Source organism: Montipora foliosa, chromosome 14 (genome assembly GCF_036669935.1).
Source record: "Montipora foliosa isolate CH-2021 chromosome 14, ASM3666993v2, whole genome shotgun sequence".
NCBI classification, from domain to species: domain Eukaryota; kingdom Metazoa; phylum Cnidaria; class Anthozoa; order Scleractinia; family Acroporidae; genus Montipora; species Montipora foliosa.
In genome coordinates this window covers 18,761,377-18,776,376 of record NC_090882.1, presented here as the reverse complement: position 1 = coordinate 18,776,376, position 15,000 = coordinate 18,761,377, and the positions used below count along the sequence as shown (strand labels likewise).

At 38.4% G+C, this 15,000-nt stretch overlaps 2 protein-coding genes and 1 long non-coding RNA gene across 3 annotated transcripts in view; 2 read left to right on the top strand and 1 right to left on the bottom strand.

Annotated features, from left to right (window-relative positions):
- Positions 1 to 4,820, top strand: part of LOC137984341 (uncharacterized) — a 4,968-nt gene extending 148 nt beyond the window's left edge. The window contains exons 2-3 of the long non-coding RNA XR_011119113.1: positions 980 to 1,192; positions 2,846 to 4,820. This is a non-coding gene — a long non-coding RNA (uncharacterized lncRNA). The remainder of the gene's footprint in view (positions 1 to 979; positions 1,193 to 2,845) is intronic.
- On the bottom strand, positions 3,599 to 5,782 carry LOC137984340 (death-associated protein 1 homolog). The gene is made up of 3 exons (XM_068831492.1): positions 5,638 to 5,782; positions 5,422 to 5,530; positions 3,599 to 4,984 (listed from the first exon to the last, which is right to left on the bottom strand). The coding sequence occupies exons 1-3, from the start codon at positions 5,693 to 5,695 to the stop codon at positions 4,810 to 4,812; spliced, it is 342 nt and encodes a 113-aa protein (XP_068687593.1). The 5' UTR covers positions 5,696 to 5,782; the 3' UTR covers positions 3,599 to 4,809.
- A 460-nt stretch (positions 5,783 to 6,242) lies between these two features.
- Positions 6,243 to 15,000, top strand: part of LOC137985030 (uncharacterized) — a 14,542-nt gene continuing 5,784 nt past the window's right edge. Inside the window, exons 1-8 of the mRNA XM_068832453.1 lie at positions 6,243 to 7,049; positions 8,735 to 9,327; positions 10,349 to 10,604; positions 10,858 to 11,056; positions 11,447 to 11,693; positions 13,053 to 13,196; positions 13,790 to 13,993; positions 14,975 to 15,000. The exon at positions 14,975 to 15,000 is cut by the window's right edge and continues 130 nt beyond it. Of these exons, the coding sequence (XP_068688554.1) occupies positions 6,295 to 7,049; positions 8,735 to 9,327; positions 10,349 to 10,604; positions 10,858 to 11,056; positions 11,447 to 11,693; positions 13,053 to 13,196; positions 13,790 to 13,993; positions 14,975 to 15,000 (2,424 nt within the window). The 5' untranslated portion in view covers positions 6,243 to 6,294. The remainder of the gene's footprint in view (positions 7,050 to 8,734; positions 9,328 to 10,348; positions 10,605 to 10,857; positions 11,057 to 11,446; positions 11,694 to 13,052; positions 13,197 to 13,789; positions 13,994 to 14,974) is intronic.

The following is a 15,000-nucleotide window of genomic DNA, read 5'->3' as shown; positions in this document are numbered from 1 at the left end:
AATGATCAGATCAGACATTTAAACAATGCATGAATGTGAACTGATTCATTAGGAGATTAATGATACATACCCTCTTAATCAAAAACCTACTCAAATCTTTTACACTAGGTTCGAAAACGCGAAGTGAAATGAAGCAATCAAAAGTTAGAGCCATTATCTCTAGTTTTTGTACAAATATTTGTCTCTTTAGCCCACATTTTGATAAAAAAATTATCTGACAAGCAGCATGTTTATATACAGAGGTCGATCGAATTAAGTAAATATAATGGGTTATACCATGTATCATTAATGCGCTGTTGAAAGCAAAGTAAATTAAGGAAGTTGTTTGGCGGGATTTTTATCATGTGGACCCAATCATAGCTTACTGGAAAAATTTTCAATGAAATAGCTGATTTTAGAGTTGGCTCCTGTGAGAAAATTATTCGTGTACTTTTCCTTCCAATGTAATAAGCACCACGGCTTACATAAACGCCTGCCATGAACAGTTTACCCAGTTGTCACTCTCATCGTTGGAGCCAAAATGGTCGCCTCTTAAGCCCATTTCAGCCTTGGAGACCTTTGGTGCCCCACAATTCCTTAATTTTGTTCAGTGGAACCAAATTTCCCTCTTTAAGGAGCCTCTAAAAATTGGCCATGGAGAGGGAGGGGCTAGCCCCCCCCCCCCCCCCCCCACTCTTCTCACATTTTTTTCAAGTAATTTACACTAATCTTACATATACTAAGACGTAGCCTCCCTACTTACAAATGAGCTCCATGGCCCCTACTGAGGGAAGGGAATTGCCAGGGAATTGACAAAAACTTAGTTTGACCAAAATCCAAATTCCAAAAGCACTAATATTTTCCAGGCACCATTAAAACGGTTTGTTGGTCTTTGTTGGGACTTGCGCCTGTGTTTGAGAACCAGGGACGGTCACACACAGGCACGGAGTCTAAACACAGCCTTGCAGATATGTTTAAAGTGACAATGTACTTTTGACAGAAATCTAGCACCTCTCAAGATAAGAGGAATTCCAGTTCTAGCTCACGGATTGTACACAATACATCTCAGCCTGCTAGTCATTCACGGAGTGGGAATTTAGCTGTTCGCAGTTCTTGTACTGCTGATCCTAGGAGAAGAGAAGTTGTCATCACGGATCCATACTTAGAGGCCATTATGAAAGAAAGCAGAGCAAGAAACCGAAAGAGATTTACAGTAAGTTAGTTTATTATTGACTCCATAAAAATGAGAATACTTAAACAGTATGGCCATGCTACAATTATTGATGTATGGAGTCCATAACATGTAACAAGAACATTACTAATCAACATAGCAATTAGCTTTAACATATGGCAAAATAAACACGTTTGCACTATAGAATCAGTCCCTAGATGTAAAGTTAAATGTTTTTTTCATAAGCTAAAACCAAATAAAAACATATATTATCTTACTCTATACACAAAAAATGGTTTGTTTAGTAATGCACAGATTGACCTAACTGTAATGCTATCATATTATATACCACAAGAGTTAGTTCGGATGAACATTCTGATTGGTTAACATAGAGGTAATTAGCAAGTCCAATTTGACTCCAAGAAGATGGGGAGAAACGAGAGTTTTTGCACCTTTTTGGTTGCCAGATATATGCACTAACACAACAATCTGTGCACTGAAAGTGGTGAATATTAAACTCGAATTTGGTGAACTTATTGTTCTTTATCTTAACTGTTAAATGCTATTATGGGGTTTCCCATTGATGAATAAAATTGTCTGACATTAGACAGAGTAAGAGACAAACGACTGAAGGGGACATAACAGTAGTTTTTCAGTGGACAAAGATGTTTTTACCCCTTTCACCCACTTAGTTTCCCACTGACAAGTAAAATCATCTGGTGTTAGTATAACTCCTGAGGCAACCCCCCCCCCCCCCCCCCCTTCCCACTGACGAGTAAAATCGTCTGGCATTAGACAGAGTAAAATCTATAAATCTCACTCCCAGTGGTCAATGGGTTAAGAGTTTAAGAAAGAAAACCTTAAAGTGCTACTACGACCAAAAAAACAATTATTCTTCTTTTTCTTTGGATTTCAAAAAGATGTTAACCAAACACTAAGTGACCCCAAGTTATGAGTTCTGATTTTAAAAAGGCACCTGTTTATTTTAACTGGAATTTCTCATTTATTGGCCCACCATTACTAACTTAAAAACCTTGAGAGAGCTGAGAAAATGATGTCAAAGACTCAACAGTTTAAGAAAGCAATGCGTGTGTACGCAGCTGAATTAATATGCAGCACAGGAGTTTTGGACTTTCAGATTTTTAAACTCGTGTTTACATATATAATAAGTTGCATTTACACCCTGAAATTTTAACCTAGTGAGTAATTGACATCACTTTTCCGAAGATCCAACCATCTGAGGTCCAAATCGGTCAGTTTTGAACGTGAGTAATGGCAGGCCGTGAAATCCAAAACTTACACTCAAAATAAACAGCCTTTGGAAAAAAATCAAAGCTCCGAATTTTGCCAGTAAGGTGTTACGCGAACACGCTTTCAAAATCTCAAGAAAAAAAAGAAAATGATTCTTTGATCATAGTAGTACTTTAATAGGCTGATTAGGATGACAAGAATAAGTTGTGGTTAAATGAGCCCAAAAAGACCAGAGTGAACATGAAGGTATGCAGTTTGAGCCCGCTTAGTATCCAGGCATTGAGGAAACTGGAATGGCTAATGCCTTGTTTCGTGGCCTTTCATGGCGTGTCATGATACATCATTTATGCTTGTTCTCTTCAAGTTTAATGGGCACTTGCTTTATATGACACAATTGCTGTTCATGTCAGCTGGTTTGTTTGTCATGGTGTTTTGCTATTTTAGTCAACAGATTACTTCATGCAGTGGTGAGATCAGGCCTTTCTACGTAAGAAGCCAGGAAGATATTGACAAGCAGCGATGATGTTGTGTGTTTTACCAACAGAACAAGTGGTCTAAATATTTAGAATTAAAAAATTATACCATTGGGTCAGATTTGATATGCATCCGGTCTTAAACAAAAATAACCTTGCTTTTTTTTTATGGAAAGCCATAGCGTTGGGCCTTACGACAACATCAAAATAAAAGTTCGAGAGAAAAAGAACAAAAATCACAGAAGAAAGTTATGGCTTTCCATAGAAATCAGTTAAAAAAAAAAACAAACAGTGACTTTATATCCTGAGGAACTATATGCAAGACAACAGCAAGGAAACAAAGCACTTGTTATGTAAACGATAAACCACTTAAAACAGGATTTTTCTTAGAGGAATAAAAATTGGCAAAAATTCAACCCAAAATAACCTTTTTATTAATGAACAAATAACTTTTCTACATAGGATCATTGGATCATTGGTCAAATGTTGACCAATAATTGTTGATCATTGGTTGATCATTGGTTGATCATTGTTGATCATTGGTCAAATGTTGCCACTTGCCAGGGACCAGCAATACTGCAATTTAGAACTTGCACCATCCAAGATTTGCTGGTTAAAAGGGGAAACATGGGAGCAACTTTACCCACTCAAAAACATGTTACATTTTTATCAAAGTAAATCAGTGAATTAGTACAAAACAATATCATAGCAGGATCCAATAATATTATTTGAGATTTAGCTTTATTGTTTGGGTTCATAATATCTGAACAGCATAATATCTACTTGGAAAGAAGTCAACGGAAGAGAACTTTTATTGGTGTAAAGTTCACAAAAATGTTATAATTGTAAAATTCTTATGCTGTAATAGTAATAATAATAACAATAATAATACTACTACTACTACTACTAATAATAATAATCAATAATTATTCTTATTATTATTAGTATTAGTATTATTATCATTTTATTATCATCTTCATTCGGTGAAAGCAAGCATATTTTAGAATTATAACACTTTTAGATTTGTAGCTTCAAATATAAAATTTGTCAACCTGTTTTATTTGATGACCTATCGAAAAAAATTTGTTTAGGCCTCCGGGTTTAACCCGGTGCAAAAAACTGTGAAACTTTTTCTTTGTTTTGTTAGCTTGTGGTTGGGTTAGGTTGTTGTTTGATGTTTTTTTGCTCTTTTGTTTTCCTTTGTGTTACATCATCCATGAGTTTCACAGGTTTACACCAAGGATGAGCCAGGCCTCCACATGTTCCTTGCCCTCTCAACTCCTCACTTTTGTAGTGATGATATACTTCAGTAAACAGGAGGGGAATACAGAGTGTGGACTCAGTGCTGGAAATAACAGTCGGTCATCGGACATTGTCCGGCCAATTTCACATTATGATCGGACACGATGGCCGAACATGTCACCAGCACATCTTGAGTTCTCTTCTTCAAGGTGTTGTCAGTCAATAACTTATGTCCGGTCCAATTTGTCAAATGTCCGACCAAAAGGAAGATTTGAAAGGATATATGTCCTCTGAATAAAGAAAAATTATTTCCAGCACTGGGACTGGTCACTAATGAACCATTTGATGTTTTATTACTGTAGCAATAGTAACTTCCACATCATCAGTTAACCATGAAAAAGCACCTATGGTTCTCGACTAAATAATTGTTTACTTAGCTGGTCTGACACAGACCATCTCGCTGTATCATCTCTTTGGATGGTATGTTTTGCACGCTTTACTACTTACATTTCATTCAATTTTTGTAGGATTAAAAATCATAAACAGGCTAAACAGTTCAAGCAAAAACCCAGCTGTTGCAACAACTCAAACAACAAAGTGATACCATCAAAAAAATATCATTCTTTAGTTAATTGCTCTGACATCATAACTACCTTGTTGTAGAACTTTGACAGAAAAATTGATTAAAACATTCTATTGCTTTCTTGGTTGTTGAATGTGTGTTCCTGGCCCCTTCCCAGCAGGACCTGGGGGTCGTTTATCATGCTGCGGAACTGGTTTCTCGTGAGCCACTTTAATAGCTTCTGCCTTGAAATCAGCATTGCCCTTGGTAACCACTCCTGACACAATGATTTTCTGATCTGAGGGCCTGGGTAATAAACAGTGGTGAGTGCATTTATGGAAATCATGAATCAATAATTAGTGCATTTTGAGACAATGATCCTTAAGGGTGAAGTAAGGTAAGGGATGCACTTCAATTTCCATCTCAAGCGACCCCCTACCTCTCTCTCAACTCGCTGCATAGACGTAATGATGGTGTTACTCAATTTGCGGTCACGCAGTCCTGAGGTTGAACGAACGTGATGTCACGCACGCGCGAAACAAACATTTTCTTGAAAAACTTTGACCTGTGTTTCACAAATCACGTCACTAGGAAATACCACTAGAATACACATTTTCAAATAACAGGTGATAATTACACACCTTAGTCGTTTCGTATCACCGCGTTAACAATGTACATTTTCAAACAGTGTGTACACGTTGTAGAATCCGAATCGACAATATCTTCACAGATTACACACTTACTTTTCCTTCGGCTCTGCAAATTCTTCTTCCTCTGCTTTCTCTTCTGGAGTAGGGACTGGATGTTGAGATTGATGATGTTTGGAAGTTATTCTCATTCCTCCTGCTTTTACTAAAAGAGAGAAAAAACAAAATTTTCGTAGTGTAGCTCTAGTCGTGTGCTGTTGAAACCAGACTCAAGTAAAAGCCCGCATAACCCACTTTCAGGGTTCCACATACCTGCTGGTGGATGACCAGCTTTTAATTCTTTATCTTTATTTTTGGGAGGGGAAGACATTGTGAATTAACGATAAAATCCAGAGGAATAACTACTAGCCTTCTTGTAACGAGCACACCGTGTAAATGGTCATTGCCAGCTGAGCGAAGTCACGAGGGAATAAAAGCACGCTTTTGTTTGGTCAATTTAGAACACGTGATCTAATATAGTCCAGAGAACATGGCAACATTGATGACAACATATTGTGAAGAAATATGCTTTGCAAGTACTTTCATTTTAAAGGATAGCTTGAACAAGGGAAAAAGAAAAACAATTTTTTGATAAAAAAATAATATCAGTTTGGTGACCTCCGCTCACCCCAACCCACGCCACTCTCCTGTCTCCTCCACTCCCATGATAAAACCAATCAATCCGATTGTCATCAAGAAATAACTGCAAGTTTTTAATTATTAGGGCTCTCTTCATTCTAATTAAAGACTTTTTAAATATTATTCCATGTGAATGGAAATAGATTTTTCAGACCTCCCTTCCATGTAGCTACTCCCTCTCCCACCCCTAGTGAAATGTTGCTCGTTTCCAGACTCAAAACAACAGGCGAAGGGTTTCCACCGCTGTTCAAATTGAATTTCTTTAGTTGATGTTGTAAATAATCCTTGGAAATGTGGGTTACCTGGATTTTCACTTTATTTGTTGATGTTTTATTGATTTCAATTAATGTTTCCTCGTCTACAAAGTCGAAGAGTTCATCTTCGATCGCGGACGTTTTAGAGAGGGCAAAAAAAGAATGGTCACACGTTTCTTGCAAGAGTAGTAAAATGGAACATATCATGAAATTACGGGCAAAGAATTCAAAAGAGCAGATGATGGCATGTTTGACAAAAGCTCTAGATTCTTCAAATGATGCATTTCTGTGGAGTATATTGGGAGAATCGTTCCAACTGCAAGGTAAAACGAAAGCTGCAAGCATTTGCTTCAAAGAGGCTATAAAACGTGGAGGAAAATTGTCGAAATTTATAAAGAAGTGGCATTTTATTGGACCATTTGTCATTGGGAAGGCTGAGGTGGATGGAGATCCTTTGGAGGAGTGGGGTGGAGTGAAAAACGTTTCAAGGCAAAGATGGGATAAAAAGGTGCTTTACTATTCAGAGTTGATGCCCTCAGGGGTGGTAACGTGGATGGAAATAAACCAACGTGGCTCTTCTGAACAACTAACTATTGCGCCACCAGTCAAATGGAATGAGCTGGTGATGTCGTTACAGTCAATGGGCATCACTGAATGGCAGGGATGGGTAATGGGGGATTTTTATGTCAATGAAGATGATGCTATGGTTGCAGTGCAATGTCTTGGCATGCATACTGTTTATGTGGATGACATTATCATAACAGGAGATGTCTACAGGAGAGAACAGTTCTGGTGAGTTTTTGAAAGTTTTTCATATGACTTTCAAGTACTCTGACGAACAAGTTTGGAAAGTCCAGATGCCTGGGGGGGGAGGGGGGGGAGGGGGTACTTGGGTCAATTTTCGCTGGATATGTTCCGCTGACCTCTCAGAACCCCTTCCCCTTTATAGTCTATTTTATGGTCAATTATAGACCCCATCTTAGTCTCTTTTGGGTAAATATAATTTTAGCGACCCAACTTAGTCACTCTCTGTTTATGCATAAACCTTACATATAGCCTTATAATTGTAATTTCAAAACGGAATGTAATGCGACTGCTAAAGTTCTCTCTGTAACAACTTTTTTTCCCCACGAATCGTTCCACTTTAAAATTCCACCAGCCAGAATTTTCTTAACCCCAAAAGCCTGACAATTTGCGACCCCATTATAGTCAATCCAGTCATGAAAATGCGACCTCATCAAGCGGCACATCCCCATTAGCCCATTAATAGGAAGTAGACCCCCTGGGTCCAGATGTTATGACCATATTGATAAGTGCAGGGTACAATTAGAAAAAAAATCTTTATAACAGCTTCAAAACTCGCGGCAGCTTTCAATATGTCGCAAACATAAAAACAACCTTGAAAAAGCATTCTTTTGAAATTTGCAGTTTGTCTGGTAAAAAAATTCCCTATGCTAAGTGTGATTCAAAATTTGGAGTTGGCCATGATACAACTGGTAAAAAAACTTTGTCTTACCCGAGTCACAGCAAATGTTTGGCCCTCATTATATAGATCTGAGTCCATAGATCTTTGTCCACTTGATCCAAACTGACGTCAAGTTATCATTTCCTGTTCAGTTTTCCCGGTCAGTTTTCCCACGAATTAAACATTAGCTAAGTGCCATCCTCGGAAAGACCCAGGGAGGGACAGTTGGGGCAGGAGAAAAGGCCACAAACGTTTTCAGAAACGTTCTTGAAAACATTTGGCATTAATTCAACTTTGTTCTGAAATCTCCTGTATTGAAACAACAGTAATGGTGATAAACTGTACAGTTACTTAAAAGAGGGAGTATCTTCTTTATGGCTAAAATAGAGCATTAAGTGAGACAAACTGCATACCAATGCAAATATATTAAAATGTATATACATTTTCCTTTTCCAAAGAAACCAAATGCTATTTGCTGTCAGAACGATACTTGAAAGTAATCTGAATAGAAATTTAATTATTATTAACTCACTCAATTATGCTATAGTTCTTCTCCCCTTGTCTCTCTTTTTTATTAAAATGAATTTAAAAGAGTATTAGGGGTTAACTTGAAAACCTCACGATTCCTTTACCCTAGGCTCCACATAAAATTTAAAAAATAATAATAATAATTAATTGCTATTTCTTTTTATCCTTATATTTTAAGTTTTTAAATGTATATACATGTAACATTTTTCTTGTATTAAATATTTATTCTAAGTGTGAGTCAATAAAGATAAAGCATACTAATCAAATGACATTTCAACAAGCTTAACAGTTATCACACCCTTGTACTGCAACAATGTAAAAAATATATTTGCCCTACTTCATAATGTTGAATAATGGAGCACAAAAATACAACTGGCTTGGACAAATAACAAAAATCTTAAGGCAAACAGCAATTGTGCTCAATTCTCGTTCCTGTTACTGCACTACTCATTAAAGCTCTTCATTCCTTTCAAATATATAATAGGTCTTCTGTGCAGCTATCCAGGGGAATTCATACACTTTACCTTCATGCCAGATCTAAAGGACCATTCATGTTTTCATGCAATATAAAACTGATCGAAACGAAACAGTCTTTTCAAGTGCTATCTCCAGCATTTCTCCCTGATCTTGTGAATGGAAAGCTTTTCTCAAGATTCATCTCTGTTCCAATTATGAATTTACATGGATCTCATTGGCTGAAAGTGAACAAAGTTTCTACGTTAAAGAAATCATCAACATACACATTGTTCACTGCACAGATGGTCATGGATGACAAAGCCTTCATGATAGCACCTGGACAAGTACGACCAATCAAACTGGTATTGGATTATAAAATTCCTAAGGAAAAAGAACATGATGGCAAAGCTTGTAATGATGAAAATATTGTTTTAAAAATAAGCACCAGCAAAGGACAGGACCAGAAGTTGGCATTAAATCTTCGATGCCGAAAACTTGGTGAATCCTTTCTGTTTACTTTCCTTGACCATGATGGATCAATTCAGCAAGGTGCAGCAATTCCTCCATTGAAAGGTTGCCTCTCTAGCAGCTGCCCAGTTTTGTTAACTCTCCATGGAACAAGTAGGTAGCACAAAAAGACATCTGCAGAATTTGGTATTGGGGGTTGTAAAACCCCATTGCCAGACTTAACAGTGACAGTCTTGGTAGTCTCCTTCGTAGCCGTTATTGGTGCGTGACACATTTCTCACCCCACCAAGTTCTTTAGGGGGAGCATTGCATGACATCCCAAAAAACGGCTGCCAAGGAGACCACAGTCTTGGCTACTTAAACAGATTTAATGAACGAAATGTTACAGGAAATGAATTATACAGTATATTGAACTGCAGATATGAAATCAAGTAAAGTTATCATCCTCGCAGTTATGAACGCAATTTTAGCAATCATAGTTTTACTTGATTTCATATCCGCAGTTCAATACTGTTTCATTTCATAAATCATTTTGTTCATTAATTTATTCATCACGGGAACATTTGAACCCACAAATGATCAGTTCCCAACATCAGTGGCTCCATGGCTCAGTTAGTTAGATCCTCTCACTGGCAAGGCAAGGTCACAGGTTCAAACCCCATTGAAGTCCTGAATTTTTCAGGCTTTTCTACACATTGCTAAAATTGCATTCATAAAGTTTTGCGAGGATCTTGACTTGATTAAACAGATTTAAAATTTTAAACAGCTTGACCCTTAAAAGCAAAACCATGAGGTCTATTGACCACTTCTATTTTCTTTTTTTGGAAATTCCATGGCAATTAAAAAATTTTCAACAATCCTGTTAGGTTGGAGTAACTTTAACCCATTGATTCCCGGGGTTCCCCATTGACGAGTAATATCGTCTGGCGTTAAGAGTAAAATACTAAGTATGGCCGGTTCAGGCCAGCTTGGCAGTCAAAGGATTAATGAATTCAGCCCTTAAGTGGAACCCGTCGACGACTAAAATAGTCTGGCGTTAAACAGAGTGAACTCTATAATTCTCACTCTCAAAAATAAAGGGTTATTAACTAACAAATTATGTCCTCATAAGTCTTTAGAAGTTAGATGATTGTGTTTCATTACATGTCATGTGTTTCACCATTTTTTTAAACAGCTGTTCCCCCTCAAAACCAAGCAGACAGTTACAAGCGAATGGAGGACAAGAAATGGGTGTTTGGTGTGGAACATCTTTGGCTTTTGGCTCCCACAAGACATGGGGCTCATAATTGGGAAGGACCTGGAGAGCTCACAGCAATGACAGCATTGAGGAGCTTAGCCAAGCTCACAAAAGAGTCACCTTGGATTGGGCCCCAAGCTGATAAAAACCATGTTGTCTTTGCTGGGCATTCAATGGGAGGACATGGCGCCTGGTAAATAGATTACTTTTCATACTGTTTGAGCAAGGCTTTCAAGTTTCTCTGAACTAAAATATTTTGTTATTGTTAGGGTAGCAGATATAATTTGTCATATTCCCCTTTAACGTTTACATTTTATATGCCACAAACTGTAACTTAAATCTCAACAAAACATAAAACAATTTGTCTAACCTTTATCGATGACTATCAACTCAGCAGATGACAATACTATTTATTGAGTTAATGACTGTGTTTTGATTACCATCAGGCACCTTGGCACACATTATCCTGACCTTGCTCTCGCTCTTGTATCTGCGGCTGGCTGGATCAAGAAGGAAGATTATGGTGATTCAAATTTGTTTTTCCGTCATGACATCAGCACCAGTCATACCCCTCCAGAGGTTAAGGCAATTTTGGAAGCATGTATAGCAGAAAATGATGCAGACAAGCATGTCTCAAATTTACATGTAAGTACTCCATTTTTCCTGGAAGTGTGGCAATAATTGCTGGGTTTCTTTGCGTTATTTACCTAAGACATCTATCATGGCACTACTGTAACAATGATTTACGGCACCAAAACAATGTCATGTACTATTAGAGCTGCATATTGTGCAAAGACAACTTGAATCTCCTGGAAAACAAAATGCAGCTCAGTTGACAGTTATGGAATAAAGCGCTGTGTTACTGCACTACCACACTTGCGCAATGCGTGCCTATTTTTACAGTTAATATTCAGTAAGATGTGAACCAACACCTTTAGCAATAGGCATCTAGCATATTTGACAGAGTTCAAAAAGTCGTTTGTGATGATAAACGACTTGAAACATAGTTGTGCCTTTAATTATTATTGTGTTTAGGGTATTCCAGTCATGATACGAATTGGAGCTGCTGACAGAACAGTTCATCCTTACTTCACGCGTCGCATGTTCAGGCTCCTGCAAGAACAGAGGACAAATGTCACTTATTCTGAAATAGCTGATAAAGAGCATTGGTGGTGGGATACATACAATACTAATGATGGTGGTGTCGTAAATGACCCTGTAATGAGGAGGTTTGCAGTCAATCACGCCCTTAGTTCTGGAAAGCCTTTAAAGTTGCCTACGAGTAAGTTAAGGCAATGCCGTCTATCAGTTTATTTTCATAGGACTTGATAGCCCAATTTCCCTCATGAGAGGGACAAAGTAATTACCGGTACCCCATTGACTCCAAGGGGTTCTCAATTGACAAGTAAAATTGTCTGGCATTAGACAGAGTAAAATGCTAAGTATGGCTGGTTTAGGCTGGTTTGGGAGTCAAAGGCTTACCGGTAATTTACTTTGTCCAATGCCAGGCAATTTTACTGATCAGTGAGGGCCACTTCAGGGGTGAAACTGGATTAAAGACATCAGGGTCTCCTTTAATGGGGACATAATTCTTCAGTGAGTGCTTAACCCATTGACTCCCAGGGGTTCCCCATTTACGAGTAACAACGTCTGGCATTAAACAGAGTAAAATACTAAGTCTGGCCGGTTTTGGCCGGTTTGGATGTCAATGGGTTAACCCTTCCTCTCCAAAGATTGACACAGATTTTACTTTGTTCAATGCCAGGTGATTTCACGTGTTAATGAGAGCTGCTTCAGGGTTGAAAGCCTTAAGTTGATAAAAATAAAGTGCAACATCCTTTATTGTTTGGTCAGTGGTAACAGCTCATTTCTTCATGCTCTCTTACTGTATCAGTTAATTTAACCTACATAAAATTCGATGAAATCTATTTAGGATATTCACTATCATCTATTCACCTCATCATATCTTCATCATATCATATCAGGCCTAGTATCTCTGAGCATTTACCCTCCCAACCATGATACACCACAGAGAACAGACAATGACACCAGGAATTACATGCCCTACTCTTTGCGAACAGTGTGTGGGTTCTTTTACATCCCACAGGAATATGGATATTGAAGGGTGAGATGGGGCCCACAGTTTATTATCCTTATCTGAAAAGACTAGAGAGTCAGCACTTTCTCCTCAGTTATTAAAAGCCCTGAATGTTTGTCGGCCGGAGTTGAACTCACGACCTCCCGCATCCCAGTACTCAACCAACTGAACCACCGGTGCGTGGTATTCTCTTATTGAATATATTGAAAATATACCCCAAATTTTGTAAACATGCACCTAATAAGCTCCCTCAGTTTTGTGTGTCACTGTTATTTTGCAGAACTCACTCAAAATTTCCAAGCAATGAAATAGTGGGACTAAAGTAATAAAGAATGCAAATAATCAATTGAAGCTATGATCCTCGCAGTTATGATTAACATTCAGGGCTTTTAAATAACTGAGGAGAAAGTGCTGACTCTCTAGTCTTTTCAGATAAGGATGATTCAAAAAATGATTTTGGATGGGGAGGTTCTGAGTCAACAATAACTGCCTCATGTTTGCAATGTCGTCTGGTTAATGTTTGTATCAATGCAACTGTGACAGCATGTACACAGACAGCTTCGGGAGGACACTGTGGTGAAAGTGATTCATCTGAGAAGTACAAGCTTCCCAAGGAAACCACTGATAGAAACAATGCAGGGGATGGCAAGTTTACACTTACTGTCTATAACCCTGTCTCAAACACAGGTAAGGTATCTATTTAGGTGTATTAAGAATTTCTGTTGAACCTCTTGTTAATGGCATTTGCGGGTTTTATAATGTCATGTCAACAATTTTTGTATAGTCATTTCAGTTGAGAGCCAACCAGTCGCTCACGACTGGTGCAAGCTAGAATCCCACCCTAATTTTTCTGATAGCTTCTGTGTGGCGATAGACTTCCATCATTTGGTGCTGTCAATGTCCTGTTGTGAGGAAAATTCTCCATTTTGGTGTAGCAGTGTTTCCCTTTATGGCCATTAAATTGTATTTTTAAAAAAACTAATTCAGAGTAGTTTGAATCCAAAACTTTCTTGAGGTGAAGTAGTTGATCAGCCACAAACAACTGAGAAAGGTACATCATATAAGTGATAAGTGGTCTATAATTTAAATTATACTGTATGGCCCTTAAACATGTTCACTAAGACTTATGCATAACAAGGTCATACTCTTCGTCAGGTTTTTGCTGGATTTATGTGTGATTCAATGGGATAATTAAGGGGGCAAATAATTCCGTCACTTTGCATTCATTTACTGAATGAGACTTGTTAATCATGCATTATACATCGCTTGTCTTTGTTTAGGACTGAGAGGTGTTTGTATCATGCAGCAAATTGTTCCTTTCCACCAAAGTGCAGTTGATATCCACTTCAGCGCAAACCAGGTTGTCATGACAACAAAGAATGTTGCAAGACTTTGCCTTAAAGAGTCTGCTGTCTCTCCTGTTAATTGGCGTCAACGATCAGTTCATATTGATGGCACCCAGGTTACTATGGAGGAAGGGCAAGGTAAGGTGTCTTATATTAGAGTTCATTACATGGCATATTGTTTTAAAGTCCACGGACCTAATACAACCCCGAAAATATTTTGTGCCTGAAAAATTATATAACCCGCACTCCAAAATTAATAGATATACGTATTTCTGCACATGAACAAATGACCCCAACAAATTGACGTGCTCCCAACGCGAGGGCTTCATCGCTCAATTGGGAGAGGATTGCACCTGCATGGCAGTGGTCGTGGGTTCGAATCCTGATGAAGCTGCATGGAATTTTCAGGTGTTAATGTAGAGATGTTATTGATTGAATTGTCAGGGATGCACAATCTGAGCCAGCAAGGCATGCAAGGCATCTGACAATTCTTTTAAATAGCAGTGATAAACAGTATTTAAGTCTAAGCACCCATTTCAAAGGGGAGTCACTGTGACCTCGTGGTTAGTGTGCTGGACTCTGGAGCAAGTGGTCCGGGTTCAGGCCCTGGCCGGGGACATTTCGTTGTGTTCTTGGGTAAGGCACTTTACTCTCACAGTGCCTCTCTCCACCCAGGGCCCAGTTGTTCGATGGGTGGATAGTGCTATCCACTAGCTAACTCAATTGCTTTTGCTAGTGTTTATCTGCTGGATAGTGATTTATCCGATGGATAGAGCTATCCACCCTTCGAACAACTAGGGCCAGGTGTATAAATGGGTACTGGCGAATTTAATGCTGGGGGTAACCCTGCGATGGACTAGCATCCCATCCAAGGGGGAGTAGAAATACTCCTAGTCACTTCATGCTACAGAACCCGGGTTAAGCTCCGGGCTGATGGGCCACTTGGCTTGTAAGCAGCTTCACCTTACCCATTTTAAAATGGTTAGCATTCAATAATCACATTGCTCGCATGTTGACTTACATGGCTCGCTGGCTTGCATATTGTATAAACTCAACTTGTCCAGATATAAGTGCCAGGATGACTTATTTCACCTTTTTGTTTTTTTTGTTTATCTGAAGGTGATGGCAAATATTGTCCTATTGCG

Excerpts from the sequence above, each read along its gene's own strand:
- LOC137984340 (XM_068831492.1), bottom strand. The coding sequence starts at position 5,695 with ATGTCTTCCCCTCCCAAAAATAAAGATAAAGAATTAAAAGCTGGTCAT. Across the intron at positions 5,531-5,637 it reads AGCTGGTCATCCACCAGCAG|TAAAAGCAGGAGGAATGAGA; the intron begins GTATGTGGAACC and ends TCTCTCTTTTAG. Across the intron at positions 4,985-5,421 it reads TTTGCAGAGCCGAAGGAAAA|GCCCTCAGATCAGAAAATCA; the intron begins GTAAGTGTGTAA and ends TTTATTACCCAG.